At 37.4% G+C, this 19734-nt stretch overlaps 2 protein-coding genes across 3 annotated transcripts; one reads left to right on the top strand and one right to left on the bottom strand.

Moving 5' to 3' along the window:
* The first annotated feature begins 1436 nt into the window (after positions 1-1436).
* Positions 1437-5308, top strand: LOC145777589 (centromere protein S-like). The gene is made up of 3 exons (XM_082589008.1): positions 1437-1920; positions 4901-5004; positions 5170-5308. The coding sequence occupies exons 1-3, from the start codon at positions 1879-1881 to the stop codon at positions 5306-5308; spliced, it is 285 nt and encodes a 94-aa protein (XP_082445134.1). The 5' UTR covers positions 1437-1878.
* An 8-nt stretch (positions 5309-5316) lies between these two features.
* On the bottom strand, positions 5317-17626 carry LOC145777588 (profilin-4-like). 2 transcript variants are annotated; one of them, XM_082589006.1, is made up of 4 exons: positions 17329-17626; positions 7673-7801; positions 5549-5683; positions 5317-5451 (listed from the first exon to the last, which is right to left on the bottom strand). In XM_082589006.1, exons 1-4 carry the CDS (start codon positions 17377-17379, stop codon positions 5317-5319), a joined length of 450 nt encoding a protein of 149 aa, XP_082445132.1. In that variant the 5' UTR covers positions 17380-17626. The 2 variants fall into 2 exon arrangements, with proteins under 2 accessions (XP_082445132.1, XP_082445133.1); XM_082589007.1 differs by lacking the exon at positions 17329-17626 and adding an exon at positions 9918-10609.
* Positions 17627-19734: the final 2108 nt, after the last annotated feature.

The raw sequence follows: 19734 nt of genomic DNA on the forward strand, positions 1-19734 counted from the left end.
AACGCATGTGCCTCCGTGACCTAAAGAGTTATGCTGAGCCAACAATCCAGACAGATCTGACGGTAGAGGCCTAACCAAACGCAATCTATCCAATAATCCACTTCTTTCGACAGTGAACGAATATTATGTATTGCACCACCCTGGCGAGTGGCGTGTCATCTCGTACTACAGATGCACACAATGTAATATTAAAACATAAATAAATATTAAACACACACCGCATGCCACATTTATTTTTTATGTTTTAAAATTGCATTGTTTGCGTCTGTAGTGCGAGAAGATGTTTTTGTGCGTATTGTTGCTCTCATGTGCGTACTGAAATCTGAAAGCCTTTACTTTAGTTAGTTTCAGTCTAAGCCAAAACACTTATCTCAATACGGTACGTCATCAGACAAGTGAAAAGTCAGTAAACTGGTCGGGCTAGTGAAAAATCGTGCGGGCTAGTGAAAACGGAGAGCAACTAGTCCGGTGGGCTAGTGAAAAAAAAAGTTAAGATCGACCCCTGTTTCTGTAGGCTACCGTATCCTTTCCTGTGTAAGTAACTTCAGCCTAAGCTTGTAAGCGCCAGAAATGAAACCAATACTTTCCTCACACAACACTTCAAACATTGCATATTGGCATGACTCACAAACCAACAGTTCTGATTGAAGCTAGGTGGTTATGCTGATAAAGAACATTAGCTTCATTTTTCAATTGTACCGTACTAGTAGTAGCTAACTTTAAATAAATAAATCTGGGTAAAAATATTTATAAAACCACAAGAAGCAACAGTACAACCTTACTATTGTTTCTGTGAGCTAACTTAACTACACGATGTCTAATTTTCAATTTCAACCATACCTTTAATAAAAGTGTGGTGTCTTTACTGTCTTGACCTGATGTTTTCACAACTCCCGTACCCGAGACCTGACCTGAACCCTTTTGCTTACAACAAACTAAAACGTCCACTACTCTACTTCCAGTTCAGAACTTCCCAGAGTTGCCAGATCTGAAACTCAGAAAAAAAAAAGATTTATAAGGTTAATTATTTCCTTTCACCAGTTATTGTTTGAAAAAAATAAACACGGTACTTCATTTTAACTTAAAGATTTAAAACCAGCCAAATAATATGGAACTTTATTTGTGGTGTCTTACATGCGGTAACACTGTTTTCAACAACTGCAACTGCAAGACTCACTGGGCTGCCAGCTCCGAGTTTTTTCTTCAGAATTGAGCTAGTTTTGTTTTGGAGTCCCAGAAAATTTTACGGTAGCAATCGCAGTTTTGTTCTATTTTCACCAATTTTTTTTCTTTTGATTACATTTTTCGCGAATTTGTTATATTTTGACCGGGTTGCAATTATTTACGCTGGAAATTTTAACAACACCTGGCAATTTTGCTGTTTCAGCAAAGCGTACTCTTGCAGACTTGCTACAAGAATCTAGACTCTAGCACTTAGCAGTGTTGCTGAGCTATTAGCTAGTGTTGTTGTGTGATAGCCAATATGTCATTTTCTCAGCCAAGAACTGTCTCAAATGATAAATAATTCACTCCTGTGAGAATAATACTGTCTTGAAATGGAAACAATAACCCATGGAAGGTGGAAATTGACTAGTGGACCTAATGATCATTTTGTTGTGTCCTTATCAGTACAGGAACTTTTGCATTGCAAATGTATATTACTTGCATATTTCAAACATGTTCTTGTTTCTGACAAATAGACCATTAATTAAATTCATTGAAGCAAACCAAAACTACAGACTGTGTCTTGTGCAGTTTCTCGGGCTGCTTGGTACCGGTACTTTGTGTTGTCAGATTATTATCACATTGACTGTTACTTGATTTCCATAAACTGGTGATTAGTGTTAGTTGGTGTTTGTAGTGCTATACTCATTAAATATGAACGATACAGAACAAACTGAAACACAACAATTTAAACAGGTAAGTATTTGCAAATTTTGTAATCACAATATTTTTGAATGTTGATTGTTTTATTCACCATTTTCTTAAGTTAGATTGTATTGAATGCTTGCCATGTTTGTAGTAAAAACATGCCTGGTTTATCACATTCTAAAGATAAGAAAATGCAATCAATTTAGGGAATGTCAGAATCATGCAAACAATTGAGAATTTTTAGCAGCAACTTCTCCATTTCTCTTTATAGGCTACTTGGCATTTTGAATTTTCAAGTTCTTTTTTTTTCAGGTCATCTTTTACTGTTTTCTTTGGTTTTCATTTCCCCACTTTTTTCATTATCAACCTTTTTCAAATTTACTATACATCTGGTTAATTTCTTCACATCCATTTATGGGAAATTAGACTGAAAGTTTGAAAAGATGTTGCAACTATCTCAGATGATGTTCACACAAGCACACCCTTCATCTCATTGCACATCTAAAGTTTACATACCGTACTTTTTAATACAGTCAACCCTGCTTAATCGGACCACATCGGGACCAAGCCAAATTGGTCCGATTAAGCGGGTGGTCCCATTAAACGGGGAGAACGAATTTTGTTATTTTTTTAGTCGTTTTTGAAAATAGTTTAAGCATTCTACAATTGCGGCTATAAACACAACCAAAACACCATCAACAATCAAAACAAAATACAGTACTGTACAGTAGTCACTGGAAAAATGCATCAAGGGTCGTCTGTCTTTTAGCTTTATCAGCAATTTTTCGGACTGTCTGTACACAAACATCCAAACGCTTGTGGAGGTCTTGCTCGGCTCCTTGTTCAACAAAATATTTTTGGAGTATTGCAACGCAATGCTTGGCTTCACGATGGGTCCCTTAGGCAAAGGTTCGGCCTCATCATCTTCGTCTTCTTGGTCGTTGCCTTCTTCTTCATCATCAATTTCACGATGCCTTGCCACGATATTCTCCGTTAAATCTTCGTCACACACTTCCTCCCAGCACTGTATATCGTCGTCAATACAATTGTATTCATCTCCACCCATACCATCTCCACTTTGTTTATCTGTAGGCTACTTCACTTTAAAATGGCTTAGCGAGAACGTAGCACGTTGCCCATCAACAACTCTTGATGCGTCACCTCGCAGAAAAATGTACAAAAAGTAAAAATCGTTAACCATAAAGGCCTATTTTAGGGCGGAGGGTGGTCCGTTTAAGCGGGGAAAATTGTACAGAAAAATGGATTTGGATTCGGGACCAGTGCAAAATGGTCCGAATAAGCGGGTGGTCCTATTAAACGTGGGCCGATTAAGCGGGGTTGACTGTAGTTACAATATTTTTACAGATGATGCAAAAGTTGATGTTAATATATTTTTTTAAAAGCAAGTAGGCTATAAGTTCAAACTCACTTTTGTACTAACTCCGAATGGAAGCAAGTCTACAAATCTCCACCCGTCCACAATCATTTTATGCCTTTACAAAAGTAGTTGTAACTATTTCTCCTTCAATTTTAACAATTGAACTATTGCTGCAAAGCACAAGCCTCCCATTTATCCAGCTAAATGTAAAAGTTTAAATGCAAGCGCAGTGTGCCCGCTTGCTTTCATTCCAACACCTACCGTGAGCTCTTGCAATTTAATGCTGCAGCAATCCAATGTAGGCCGTAGGCATATTGGTTGCAGTGGCGTACAGTGACCATTGTTTTAGAAAATTTCAAACAAATGCTTGGTTTGCATGGCGACTCTATATCATATCAGTTTATTTTTATATGATATAAACAGCTAGCCTATTGAACAAACTGCAGGCCTAGTGTGAGCTTAAAGCTTACTGAAAAAAATTAAACACCAAAAAATGATCATCGCACTCCATTGGTTGATTGTGACTGCAAAGGTTGAAAGCTCAAATTTTAAAAGTATTTATACTGTTTTACATCTTTAAATCTGAAGTCATTTTTTTGCCATTTTACATTTATAAGCTCAGTCAATTGAATACGGCATTGGTGCATCTTGGTTGTGTAACAATATAGATTTTAAAATGCATCACTTGTGACGATTCTGTTGCTGATTTGGTTTTGCTGCTGCAAAACCTTATATATAGAGGTTTGAAATATTGTGTTTCTTGTCACATCGTTTCTGGAATCACAATAAACTTCTAGTGGTTTTTCGGAATTTAAAAATTATATAATCATTGTCTATAAACAATATATGTTATATACTTATTTCAATCAAATATAGTTATTACTATCTAAACCCTTGACAGCCTGTGGTGTCACCTAAATTGATCATCAGAAGGTTCTTATGTTAATAGAATTTATATTTGAATAAGAATCTTCTGATGATCCATTTAGGTAAAACAGGCTGTCAAGGGTTTAGAATTTAGATAGTAATAATTACAATTGATTTAATTCCCTCTGCTTTGCTTTTTTGCTTAGCATTAAGCACTGTTTGTAGTATTAATAGTTTTCATTGATTTTTATACTTATTTCAAATGTATCAGCTTATTTTTTGGGTCTGCTACTATTCGGTTAGTCCGATTCGGTGAGCTCCTAACCTCTAACCCCTAACCCTAAAACGGCAATGATAATTAGGCTACGGTACCCGATAATTTAAAAAAAAAATTGAAAAAATCACCGAATAGGGATCGGATTCACGGAAACGGGCCATTCTGTATTTTTAACACCACCATCATCATTAAGTTCCTTCCTCTCGTCAAGGGTTGGAGGCAATGAGGCGCCCAGTTTCTCTCATTGATTCAGCAAAGTTGATGCAAAGTCTTTGCTGTTGCTGTATCATTTGATGTTAAAACAAACCGAAAATAATAAAATTGTTTGCATCTTAATCAGAACAACGAACATACAATTATTACAACTGCTTAGTTCATCCAATATTGATGGTTTTGTCTGCTTGTTTTCAGGGTTGTGGCATCATATTCACTAAGGAGAAACCCCATGCCTGGCTGCGCCACTGCCTGTGAGCACAAAGTCAAAATTTCTTTTTTGCATTATGTAGGTAATTCATCACACATGCGGTGAAATTTGCAAAGAAGTTCAACATGAAACAGGAGTTGTATTCAGCAAGCACGCTGTTGCCACGTTAGCAGAAATATGTAACAGGTAACAAATCATGTTTGTCGTTAAAGTAGTTTCGTAGCAATACAGCGTTGAGGTATTAGTTACGGTTGCGTTCGCTTTCATTAAAATTACTAGTAGGCCTAATAGTTTTTTGCTTGAAAGCTTGTTATTTCTAGAAACACACTTAAGTATTTTTATTTATTGCAGACAAGTTTCTGTATTTGCTGAAGACTTGGAAGCTTTCACAAAGCACGCACGCCGTAAAAAGATAAGTGCCGAAGATGTCTTGATGCTGGCCAGAAAAACGACTGCTCTTCATCAACATTTAGAAAACATGAAAAAGTGATGTCATCATCATCTGCCTTTTTCACGAAAGTAGTCGGCAAGTTTCTCTACAGCTTCCACGCACACAGAGGGAAACATTTTCTCAGTGTACGTAGCCACGATTATCAACGAATTAGTTTTGGCGATGATCAATCCTCCAGTTTTCTGAGAAAAAGAAGACACGTAAATCTTTTGTTTGAACTCAGTTCTTAAATTACTTCGAACCCAATTTCCTAAACAATTTACTCCAGTCATACCATACCGTTTTAGCATATATCGAGTTTCTATCGGCTCTGATGCAGTTGTAGCTTTTGTCTCCAAATAAGAGACCTTCCCTTCTTATGATTGAACACTTTTTGAAAGAATCTTGAACGCTTTTCATCTGTTCTTTAGACATCTAAAAACATTTGCCAAAATGTGTTTAACATGAAATCTAGAACTCTTTTATGATATCACTTTATTTATCCTCACTAACGTGTCCAGCACCTCAATAAACAAGAAAAGGTAGCAACACCATAAAAGGTTTAAAACGTGTCGAATAGTTGCTCCGTATGTACGGTATATGTTTGCAGCCAGCACAGCCACAAAACTATTATGTAATTTTTAATTTTGTACTTTCGTATGAATACAGATATACCTATAAAGTTTATTTCAACCAATGCATATTTTCTCGTCGGTCATTTTTTAGCGTGAAAACGTGGTTCTTTTTACAGTGATTCAACATCTCCTGACATAATATGTTTCATTGCAAACGGACAAACTTTGCTAGCTGAGTTATTGGCAGTGATGTACGCGCATACAAAAAATATTGGCGCCGTCAGCGTAAACGCAAACGTTCGAAAAATCATACGCCGTATACGTCAACGTAACTTGTAAAAAAAGTTGGCGGCGTCAGCGCATACACTAGCGTAAACTCATTTTGTTTGCTAGGTGCCAAACATTCACACGGTATAAACCACTCGAAACAAACAAGTTTTATTTTGAATTTCCACGAAGCACAAGTTTCTAAAAGTGTTCATCTGACATTTTGCTGCGTTTTGGTTTTAATATGTCTTGCCCATTGAAAACATTCTTTCAACTTATTCAAATTTGGAAAGTTTGATAAAAAAATTGCAAACAACAGCTAAGACATTAAAAAGTATGCGTTGACGCTATGCGCTAAAAAACCGCGAAAACTTTACGGCGTAGCCTCAAGCGACAACTATCCAAAAAAATCTGGCCGCAAGCGTTAGCGCAAACAAAAAGTCTGCGGCGTAGAATTTGCGGCGTATACGTACATCTCTGGTTATTGGTTAAAGTCTTGGTTGTGTTTCTAAGTAAGTTAATTTGTAAATCGGAAAAGATGTAGTCGGTATCAATAAAATATAAGTTATTTCTTTTGCCATGTTTCATGTGGGCTTGGTACACTGCTGCGTTTACCGCGTTTCAGAATTTTCGCAATCTGTCTCCTTGAAGTGAATATGATGAGGTTGATCTTCGTTAAAATAAATTGTTTCCTGTCCATTTTTTGTTTGTCTTAACATTTCAACCAGAGGTGAGCATCCGCTACTTTGAAAGTAGTGCGCTAACGCTTCAATATGCTAAAAGAGCGGCGCTACTCGCTACCAGTCGATGAAAAGTAGCACGCTACCGCTACTCGGATTAAAAGTACGGCGCGCTCCCGCTACTTTTGCCTTGAGCTGATTGAAAAGCTTTATTCAAGTAGCCTACCTTGTGAATTCAGAATAAGAAAACGAATGATATTACGGTTCAGTAGGCTACCACATTGGCTTGCACTACTATTTTAATTTCGTTTGGAAAACACGTTGTAGGTGAAATTTTGGTCACTAAGTTTTCAAATTTCGTTAAAAATCTGTAAAAACGATTTATATTTTTTTTTCGCTTTAAATTGGAAAGCAGCAAAAGTACGACTAGATAGAGCAAATGTAACGCCTATTCGCTCCCGCTGCATTGGGAAAAAGTAGTGTCGCTACTTGTAACAAAATAGGAGCGCCGTTATCGCTCCCAAAAAGTAGCGCGTCAGTGTCGTCTCTGAGTTTAAGGAAGCGTAGCCTACAAGCTGCCATAATTGGTTGTATGTTTACTATGTATTTTTGCAAAGTAGGACCTACTATTGCACTCCAAGAAGGAAAAAAGAAACAAAATATCGCTTGCTGTACTAGACATACAAAAGTCTTAAAAGTACCGTAATTCGTTAAACTTATTAATTTTATGTCAGCAAAATGGTTATTCTTTCACTTCATACTTGACTGACTGCTAAGTGGGACATTGGACTATCCCAGTTTACGACAACGTAACCAAGCAAGCAATTTTGACATCGAAACACATTAGCCCTGTCTGTGTTAAGTTTAACTAGTTACGTTTGTCTTAAATTTGGGTATTTTACCGTAAATCCTGCAGAAGAAGCTCGCGTTTCAGTTTCTTTGCGATCGATGATTGCACATTTGTCAACGTGTTCTGTTGAAAGTAGGGAATCGTAGAGAAGATTATTCAATTGGTTCATCTTCACACGATCCTAGAATAAAGACACAGATTCAATTTCACCTCAAATGCGACATAAGTTAACTTCTTGTTGGTGTAGCTTATTCGGTAGACGGTAGACGTATAAGGAGCTGTTCAATCTGTGCGATGTGTTTGGGGGTGTCAAATCTGTGGTATTGAAGGTTGATAAACATAATTAATTAATTGTGTGATTGTTCATCCTAGAACTGGAATATTTTTTTTTTGTAAGCTTAATCCTGGCTGTTTCGAATGCCCTTGCAGAGGCTTTGAACCACTGATGCAAACCCGTTCAAAAGAATGAAGTTTCCGCTTGTTAAAGTGTTGTCTGAATAATTCCATCCACCCAATGCTGCTATAAGTTAAGACTTGTTTTATAACAGTGTTTCTCAACCTTTTTTGGCCCAACGCCCCCTTCATGAATTGGCAAAATTTTACCGCCCCCCAACAAAAACGATTAATTATGAAAAGCGAATATAAAACAAAAAATGCTATTAATACTACAAAAAGTGCTCTATGTCAAGCAAAAAGCCAAGCAGAGCGAATTAGCCTACATCAAATATAGGCTAGTTACCAGTCTCCAAAACCCTTACAGCCTGTTTTACCCTAAAAAGGGGACCATCAGAAGGTCCTTATTCAGATAGAATTCTATTTCTATTAGAATAAGGGCCTTTTGATGATTCCCTTTTAGGGTGAAACAGGCTGTAAGGGTTTTAGAGACTAGTAGGGGAGACTCAGGTAAGTTGGCCCAATAGGCAAGTTGGCCCACTCTAAATAATTTTTTAACTACAATAGTTATTGTTACGTATCGTACGCATACTGAGAAAGTGCTGTTGAAACTACCTTATCACCAGGTTGGGAGGCTCTAGCAAGCAATACAAACATGTGAGCACAATTTTTGTATGAAAAATTATGATTTTTGAAATTTTTGGATTTTAGAATTTTTTAGATGTCGAGTGAGTTTTTTCTTACTATATAAAAAAGGTTATTATTTAGTGAGTGCAGCGCTAGAGTGGTTATTAAGGCTCACTTTGACGGTTAAACCGTTGTTAGAAGCTCAATAGTTTGACATAAATTTTAGTTTTTACAATATGGTTGCCATGCAGGAAAGTTGGCCCATTTCGTAGGTGGGTACGTTGGCCACCATGGCCAACTTGCCTTCATGAGGTATTACATAGAATGATAATAATTGACTAACTAATACGATGACTTATTTTTGCAAGATTGAAGTAGCCTATCATCAAGTATCCAAAGTAAGTAAATCGCGGCTTTACATCGGCTTTAAACGATCAATAACTATAATACACTTCCTAACATCGTTTTTATGCCACAAATTGCGACAACTTATTCCTAACCCATATGGTAATAATAGAATAATAGTAAGTAATTATATCAAGAAAACCAATCGCGGAAATGTGTCTCAAGCGACGGTCTAAAACGTACCTCGTTTCGGAGATACTTTAAGAAATGCTCCGATATTGGTACCCATGCAAAAATGGGGTTTGTAGCCTATTGCAAACAAGGTCCTACCTATCAGTATCGTTAAGGTGACCAGATCGTTAGGAATAAAGGCATGCCGTCCCAACTTCATGATGTTTGATACAACCTTTGTTATTTTCGAAAGCTTATTTGGTGTAGGCTACTCATGTAAAAAAAGTTTACTGAGGTAATAGCCTAATAGTAGATTATATTATAAACCATACATGAATGCATACATAGAATAAATTATGTAGGCTACTGTATGTATGCCTCTATAAAACCAAGAAATAATTAGAATAAAAATAAAATTGGGGAGAAAGAGAACTTTTCTACTGTTTAATATACCGTAGATGGACATGTTGCCCACATGGCCAACTTACCTTCCATGGTGGGCCAAATTACCCGCACAGGAAGGCAAGATGGTCCATTTTATTTTTTTCGGAAAACTTGAAAAATTATATACCTAAGAATGTTTGTTTGATGCAAGAATATGTCCACTTCTAGAGTGATGAATTCTCTACTCTTCAATAGCATTCGCTTTAACATATGTTTTGTTGTTAGCTCACAAATTCAATTTTTCATTTTGCTGGGCCAACTTACCCGAGTCTCCCCTACTAGTAGCCTAACTGTCACGATTTCTTTCTATCTCTTACCAGGAAAAAGACTTGGAAAGGTTCAATGACGTAGTTTAATGGGTCAACCGAAAAGCAGTCAATTAAATGTCGAATAATTCTACTAGCGAAATGATAATCTGACTTCTTGAAGAACTTTAACGAACGGCTTCTCAAATAACTCTAATTTCTGCATCAACTACCAATCTACAACTCATAGCACAACTCTCATAACCAACTCAATAATAATCATCATAATAATCACCATAATAATAATCTCAGAATAATCAGAAATACAAACTACACCACTATTTATAGTTGGCTGTTCAGTCCAGTAACTTCGAGAAGGTTACATCATAAAGAACCATCGTTCGGTCACGTAGCATTTAAAAGGTAAACAACAGAAGTCTCTAGAAGGTCACGTTCGCAAGAAGATTCTTACATAATAACGATTTCGCAATCGGACATTTACTGATAAACAACCTTATGACGTCATGACAAACGACGCTCAGAAATCATGAAAAACAACAGAACCTTCTAGATTTGCATGCTTACAGATGATTCTAGAAATACGTTACATAATACAAATTTCTCAATCAGAGGTTACTTCAGGTCATAACCGATAATAACACAACGCACCAGAATTCCATAATGAAAATAGCACATTCGTTGAAGATACAAAGCAAGCCATCGCGAGGCATTTGCACCTTGATTGTGACATACGCCCCCCCTTAGAATATTGTTGCAAACAATATAACAACACAATCAATATAAAACACACTACAAAATAAAACACCAAAAAAAAACGTTATTCGCCACAGCGGTATGCAGCTGAGCAACTGTCAAGTTAATCAATGTTTATTCGACTCATATAATCGGCCACAATATTGTCCTTGCCCGGAATGTCTTCAATATGATAGTCATACACTTGCAATGCCAAAGCCCAACGCATTATCCGATCGTTTTGAAATTTGGCGTGGGAAAGGAAAGTTAATGGCTTATGATCCGTTTGCAAAATAAATGGTTTTCCCATCAAAAACAGACGGAATTTATTAATGCCCCAAATTATTGCAAGGCATTCCTTTTCTATCGTTGAGTATTTCTGTTCGGCATTGGTTAGCTTCTTACTGGCGTATGTGACTGGATATAGTTTGTCATTGTGTCTTTGCATCATCACTGCTCCAATACCAACGTTTGATGCATCGGTTCGCACGAGGAATTCCTTATCATGATCGGGCAATTTCAGAATTGGTCTTTGCAGAAGACTTTCCTGTAGTGTTCGAAACGCTCTCTCTTGTTCTTCTTTCCACATTACGTTGTTTGGCATCCCCTTCTTAGTTAGATCACTTAGAGGCGCAGCAATCGTAGCAAAAGATGGAATATGATCCCTGTAATAACTTAGCAAGCCAAAGAAAGAACGCACCTCCTTTTTAGTCTTGGGACGTTTCGCGTTACGAATTTTCTTTAGGTTTTCTTCATTTGGCGTAATCCAATCATATCCCACTATATGACCCAAAAATTCCACATCCTTGGTCGCAACAACGCATTTTGACGGGCGGGCTGTTAAATTAGCGACACGAAGGCGCCCAAACAGTTCGTCGAGTGTCCGTAGATGTGTGTCCCAATCTTTAGTGTGTATAATCAAATCATCAATGTAACTTTCTACATTATCCATTCCGGATAGAATTTTTCTGATTGCGCGCACTAACGTCGCGCCAGAGTTTTTCATACCAAACGGCATTCGAATGAACTCATACATTGCATCTGGCGTCACAAAAGCAGTCTTGGGAATATCCTTTTCTTCCACTGGAATTTGCCAATAACCCTTACTTAAATCAATCTTCGTAAAATATTTGCTCTTACCCAGGCGTTGAAATAAACCTTCGGCCGTGGTCATCGGTTCTGGATCTCCGAGTGTAATCTTATTGAGCTTCCGATAGTCGACGCAAATTCGATTGGATCCATCTTTCTTTTTCACGATAACAATCGGTGAAGCATATGGAGATGTCGATTTACGAATGATTCCTTGCTGTTCCATTTCTTCCATTTCCTTCTTCAAATTTTCTCGAACAGCGTATGGCAAAGGATAAGGTTTAGAACGCATTGGTATATCAGTGGTCACGTTGATTTGATGGCTAGTGACTTTTGTTTTTCCAGGTAGATCTGAAAATAATTCCTTATGTTTCTTCAGTAAATCATTGATTTCTCTCCTTTGTACGTCCGGCAGCTTGGAGTCAATAACCACATCGTTGATATTTTCTCTTCTATGGCAATTTCCTAACTCTAGTAACTCATCATCATCGACACTATAATCTTCGTTATCTTGATGTTCCATTAATCCTGTTAATGTCACCATGGGCTCTGACACTTGTAAAGAATCTTGGAACATTTGCTTCTTGCTTTTAGCGTCTTCATCTCGATCATAGTACAACTTCAAAAGATTAGCATGATACGTTTTTAGCTTGTCACGAAGAGAAACGAGAAAGTCATTTTCTCCGACCTTCTTTTTAATTTGGTAAGGGCCTTTCCATTGCATCAACAATTTGTTGTTGTCACTCGGCAGCAAAATCAGCACCTTGTCCCCTTCCTTCAAGTTTTTCCTTGTCGTTTTCCGGTCAAAATATTTTTTATGTTTTATTTGGCTTTTCTCTAGCTCTTCCTTGGCAATCTTCATAGTTTCTTCTAGGCGTTCCTTAAGTTCCAAAACATATTGATAGCTAGTTTTTACTTCTGAAGAATCGGATTCATTGGTCCAGAATTCCCTTAGAATCTTCATTGGCCCTCTAATGGTCCTCCCATACAATAGTTCAAAGGGGGAGAATCCAGTTGATTCTTGGGGTACCTCTCTGTACGCGAACAACAAGGGATTAATAAATCGGTGCCACTGTCTGGGCTGTTCGCTACAAAGCCTCCTTAACATCTTCTTTAGTGTTCCATTAAAACGTTCCACTAATCCATTACACATGGGATGGTATGGAGTAGTCCTGAGTGACTTAATGGAAAGTAAACGGGATACCTCGTTCATGCAATCAGAAACAAACTGTGTTCCTAGGTCGCTCAAGACCTCCTCAGGAATACCCAGCCTACTGTAAATATCGATCAAAGCCTCAGCTACAGTTTCAGTATCTATCCTTTTCAATGGTACAGCTTCTGGATACCTTGTGGCGTAGTCTACTAGGGTCAGAATGTAACGATGACCGTCATCACTAACGGGAGCAATCGGTCCTATCAAATCGATTGCAACTCGTTTAAAGGGTAGGTCAATTACCGGCATTTTCCCTAAAGGAGCTCTTCCAACTCTCCCCTTCGAAACTGTTTTCTGGCATATATCACAAGATCTACAGAAGCTCACAACGTCACTATGCATCCCTGGCCAAAAGAAATTGGTGTTGATTCGATCTTCCGTTCTTTTCACACCCATATGTCCACCAAAAATGGAGTCATGAGCAATCTTCATCACTTGTTTTCTTAATTCCTTTGGCACTACAATTTGGCTCCATACTTCTCCGGTATCTAATCTTTTACGTTTTCGACGAAGGATTTTTCTACACTTTTCATATTGAACCTCAAAATTTCCTCTTTTAATTGGCTCTTTCATATTAACAAATTTCTTCAGAGTCAGGTCGTTTTCTTGAATCTCAGCCAATTTATCCCTCGTAACGGTTAATTTGGATTGTACCTCAGCTACCTTTAGAGGCTTTACATTATCTTCCCTCTTCCTTGCCTGTGCCCTCGTAACAGCGGCGGCAGATATACCCCACTCCGGATCAGGTTCACCAGGTGCCCTTGCTTCATCCACATTACCAATCACTAGATCAAACAAACACCTTTCCAAACATAAGGCTTCCACAATTCCGGTAAGGTAAGGAGTATCGATATGCACTCTCGCTAAAGGTCCTTGAATTAACCTGGTATCAATTGCCGTGGTATGACCCGTTTCACCAGTCAATTGATCTTCACTGACTAAGCTTCTTTTAATAATTATACCGGTACATCCAGTATCCCGTAAAACCTTCACCTCCTTATGTCCCACTTTTCCAACCGCTATGGGCAAATTAGTGTTAATTTGTTTTTCTTCAGATATATCTTCCATTTTCTTCCTTTCTGACCAACCACCACTCTCATCTGGAATCTCCTCTTCTGGTAATAAAGTTTGAATTTGGATAGCACATCCCACTCGGTGAGCTACAGTACCGGTCACGTTCCTCGGCGGCTGATTTGTGGTTTGAGAACGCGGCTTGTCTCTGCATTCCTTCGTTTCATGTCCATATCTACTGCAGAAATTGCACCACCTTCGTCCATCCCTGGGTTTAGTCCGACAATCAATAGCTTTATGACCTATCCCATTGCATTTAAAGCAACGAATTTCACTGGTAGAAAGGCTCTTGTGAAAACTACTGGTATGACCTTTGTCAGTATTGCGACGAAATGGTTCTTTATGCGCCAATTTCTTGCCATGAGCAACCAAGTACTGTTCCGCCACACTGGCTATGTCTTCTAGAGTCTTTGGACTTCTCTCCATTAAATAAACAGACAGATCTTTTGAACATGAATCTGTGAATTGTTCCTTAACTATAAGGTTTGCCAATCCGTCCAATGATTGTTCGGCCCCCGAAAGTTCAAACCATTTTAACAAAAGGTTTCTTAAACGTTCAATAAATTGACCTGGGCTTTCGTGTCGTTCAGGCTTTGCCTCACGGAATCTTTGACGGTATCCATGCTCGGTAAAATTGTATCGCTTTAACAGAGCTAACTTCAATCTGTCGTAATTCATGGCTTCTTCTTGTGAAAGTCTTGAATATACATCAAGAGCTTGTCCCGATAATAACATGCTTAGCTGGGTAGCCCACGTCGACTTCTCTAATTTGGCTATTGTAGCATATCTTTCAAATCTTAACAAATAACTATCCAACTCATCTTTTTCTTCAACAAATGATGGCAAATCTGGGCGTCTAACTTGCGCCACAATAACATCTCGAGCATTATCATTAGTAGAATTAGATCGCTCACCAATGTCCAGCTTTTGTCTTTCTAATTCAAGTTTTAACTTTTCCAATTCATATTGCGCTCTTGGCTCTTCTTTCTTCAGCTTCTGCTTCGCGCTGCGCTTGTTTCTCTTCAGCTTCTCGTTGAGCTTGTTTCTCTTCAGCTTCTCGTTGAGCTTGTTTTTCTTCAGCTTCAAGTTCTGCTTTCCTTATTTCACGAGCAGCTCTTCTATCTTCTCTTTCGTCAGCTTCTCGCTGAGCTTTTTGGTCCATTATCTTGTGATACTCTTCCATCACAAACTGAGACTTCTCATTACCAGTCAGCCCCATTCGTTCAGCCATGCTCCCTAAGTCTTCAATCATCTCATGTTTGACAGTATCCGCCATTTTGACATAAATTTATTATTCAATAAATCTTCGGTATTCTTCGGTTTTTCGGTTAAAAATCCCGGACGAGCCCCCAGAATGTCACGATTTCTTTCTATCTCTTACCAGGAAAAAGACTTGGAAAGGTTCAATGACGTAGTTTAATGGGTCAACCGAAAAGCAGTCAATTAAATGTCGAATAATTCTACTAGCGAAATGATAATCTGACTTCTTGAAGAACTTTAACGAACGGCTTCTCAAATAACTCTAATTTCTGCATCAACTACCAATCTACAACTCATAGCACAACTCTCATAACCAACTCAATAATAATCATCATAATAGTCACCATAATAATAATCTCAGAATAATCAGAAATACAAACTACACCACTATTTATAGTTGGCTGTTCAGTCCAGTAACTTCGAGAAGGTTACATCATAAAGAACCATCGTTCGGTCACGTAGCATTTAAAAGGTAAACAACAGAAGTCTCTAGAAGGTCACGTTCGCAAGAAGATTCTTACATAATAACGATTTCGCAATCGGACATTTACTGATAAACAACCTTATGACGTCATGACAAACGACGCTCAGAAATCATGAAAAACAACAGAACCTTCTAGATTTGCATGCTTACAGATGATTCTAGAAATACGTTACATAATACAAATTTCTCAATCAGAGGTTACTTCAGGTCATAACCGATAATAACACAACGCACCAGAATTCCATAATGAAAATAGCACATTCGTTGAAGATACAAAGCAAGCCATCGCGAGGCATTTGCACCTTGATTGTGACACTAACTATATTTGATAAAAAGCAAATATATATTTGCGAGCATGAAAACAGTAGGACTATAGGCCTACTGGTAGTCAGTGTGAACCTTGGGTTTGGTGAGAAAGTGCCAGTTTCTCCACATCCGGTGTAAAGCCAGTGAGAACCATTGAAAGATCACCTCTTATGGATATGTCAAGTTGGCTGGTAGGTAGCAGAAAAACACAGCTGAATCCCTTTTCCACCAGGTATGAGGTAGGAAATGCTACCACGACGATACGAGCTCTTTGACGAAATCGTTACGCTGGGTGGTAGATGGGTTAAACCAGAATGCACCCTAATAATCAAAACGCCCCCCTTAATCCGAAGTAATCATACCGCCCCCCTGAAAAACCAAAACGCCCCCGTTGAGAACCACCGTTTTATAATATCACCTTAATGAATGTAAAGATATTTAAAGTAAATTCCAAACTTTTTTGTCTGTAAAGATGGTGATCTGTTTATTGACAAAAAACAATTCTATTTTTTCTTTAATCTGCAATTTCCGAAAAAAAAAAAAACAAGTTTCCTAAAAAGAGCTACATTACCAACATAGATTAGACTCAAAATTGGTCTGCATCGGTAGGCTATGTCATTTAGTCATAGACTGGTGCCATCTGTGTTAACTTCCTAAAAAACTATTTTTAGCTTGAAACGCATTAACTATAATCTGTGTTGCCGGATTCATTTCTCTTTTTGATTAATTATAGCAATTGGCAGCCATGTTGAACCAGTAGCGCCGCAATGTCTGTGCTTACAATGTTAAGAGCTTTACTGAGTGGTAGAAGAGCAGATGAAAAACAAAAAGTCTCATCATGTAGTAAGACACTTAAAAAACTCTTATCAGTGTTTTGGTAACACAAAAAATGCAGAAAAAGTTGCATACAGAAACTTACTTACACGCCAGAATTGTTTTTCTTCAAAATCAAAGTCTTTAAATTGTGCCATTATAAACGTAGGCTATAACACGTAGCCTAAGCGATTAAAACCTATAGGCTATGCCGAATGCCGATATTTAGTTTTCAAATTAATCGGTATTTCTAATTAATTTGAAAAGTTTGACAACACACTTGGAAAAAATATTTAATCACTTTGTTTTCTTAGCCTAGATCTGCCATTTTTCATCAATACATTCTAAAAAAACTTTTTGTTTGCTTTTTTGTAGCCTAAGCTTTTCTGTACTTTATATAGCCTACTGTAACTGCTTCCACTTTAGATGAAAGGTTCGGTCACTTGTATTGTGGTAGAAACTTAACTTAGTAAAAATGATTTTGCTTTACTTACTGGTACTCCTTTGATTTTATAACGATCATTGTCCATCCACATATCTGCCATGTTTACTGTAAACACAAGTTATTTAAAATTTAGCACAAATATGTTCCGCTGTGTTTATGGTTTACACAAATACAGTTGAAAGTTAATAAAGGTACCGTAACCAAGCACTATCACAACTTAAAGTTAACAAAAACTGACACGTCCATTTAGTTTTTGCTTTAATAAGGCGAACTAGGCTTTGGTTCCATACCGGTACTCAAATTACACCAAACTACAGTAGGCTTTTCAACTTGTTGAATAGGAAATCGCCAGCGCTGGCTTGAGTTCACATCAGGTTGCTTTGCCAACAGCGGCAGTGTTTCCGCCTATCATTTTTAAGGCTTTTCAAACAAAATTATTATTTTGATAATTATTTGCAAACAACAATATCAAAAAATAGAAAAACAAACAGTGAAAGTTTTAATTGGAATTATATGTCAAGTAGGACAGTTTAGTTGCAAAATTAGTTGTTTCAATTTATTTTAAATTCCATAAGGTGTTGCGACTGTGCCATATCAGTTCAGGTTTGTTTTTATTTCTGACCATCACAACGAAAAACAATATATGACAAACATAGCAGAGGTCTAAAAAAAAGGTAGAAGCGCCAAAGCGCAGACGTATAACGTGCACAATATCAAAGCAGGAAAATCAGTTTAAAATAGGTGCGGTCGCAACACCTTATTAGAGTTTTTAAAAATTTAGAAAAAAAAGAACAGAGAAAATAACAAGTGAATTTTTTTTAACAATTTATGTGAGTAAAAAAAAAACAAGACTAAAAAGACAGTTGCCATGTTGATCGACCTTGATATGTTATCAAAAGTTCTGATGGTCTTGAGGAGAACAGCTGTGATGCGTTAGCTCATGATGATAATGTTCAGCTCATTGTGATGCCCATGCTCATGATGCGTTAGCTCAAACATATTTTAAACTGATTGTCCTGCTTTGGTATCATGCAATCAATCAATCAATCAATGTTTTATTTGTCAGTAACAGGAACATAGGTACATGTTTGAAATATGCAATATACACAGTACAAAAGTTACACAAGTTCCCATACCGACAGGGAGACAACGAGACGACCATACGGTCTACTAGTCAATTGCCACCCTACGGAAATTACGATTTTGCCATTTAAAATAAGCTTACAATAGAAAAATAATAATTGAAACGTTCCCGCGCTTCAACAACAGCATACCCACAAAAAAAAAAAAAACATATTGATGATAACGTAGGCCAAAACACAAAATTCCATGAAGCAAGCAGAGAATAATAAAGTTTCCGAAGCAACTGACAAGTTGGTTTCCATAACATATCACTTACGATGCACTGTAGCTTTGTAAAATTAACGTTTTGATCTCTTTTTTGAAACAATGAAGTGATAAGTTTTTTAGCCTACTTGGAACCTCTGACCAGAGCATTGGTCCCAATACCTGCATGGACTTCTTGCCAAATTCTGTGTTTGATCTGTTTATAAAATAATTGTTGCTTGTTTGATATCTTGTGTTACGCTGATGAATAGATGAAGCATTTGTGAATAAATCACAATACGTAGACGGATACTCATTCATGTGAACTTTGTACATATGTTTTTTTATTTCAATGTTATGTATGCCTTTTAGTTTCAAGATGTTCATTTTGAAAAATAAAAAATTAGTGTGAGCATGCACGTAATAACGTCTGCGTTTTGTCGCTTCTACCTTTTTCTACACCTCTGATTTATTTAGCATATATTGTTTTTTGCTGCGATGGTCAAAAATAAAATCAAATTGCTGACTTTTGGTAATTTGTCAACGCGAGTGCATTTCAGATGTGATAGCTATTTTCCTGACACAAGGGGCGCTAGTATTCTGTTTCTACAGCAACAGTTACAGTGGTGGTGTTGGCGCAGTTTGGCAAATGGCAACAGACTGCCTGGCTTGAAAACGTGATAGCACTATAGAACTGCAGCACTGATAGCGCTATTATTGCTCAATTAAGTTACGTAATTAGATTATTGATAACACTTTAGATGTTATGTAAAGATGGCTTTTTTGGTGTCTTAGTTAAACAGAACACATCTTAGGCTACAGCGCCCAGGAGCATACCGGTAGTTTGCGCTGTGGATGTGGCGCTATATAAATGTTTTTATAATTATTATTTAATTCTATTTGAATAAGATTCTGAAGAAACTACCTTTTGCAGTGAAAAAAGTAATCAAAAGGCATAGGCTTTATCAAATATGGTAGATTTTATTTGCTTTATGCGTTAAGCGTTCAGTTGCATCTTAATGCAATGTACGGTAAGCTATTCTCTGTAATGCCGAGGAGCTAGAACAGAGAGATATCAGCGTTTACGTACGTTATTTTATTAATGAAACAATGTCATGAATTGAATTTG

This window comes from Aplidium turbinatum, chromosome 9 (genome assembly GCF_918807975.1).
Source record: "Aplidium turbinatum chromosome 9, kaAplTurb1.1, whole genome shotgun sequence".
In the NCBI taxonomy this organism is placed as follows: Eukaryota; Metazoa; Chordata; class Ascidiacea; order Aplousobranchia; family Polyclinidae; genus Aplidium; species Aplidium turbinatum.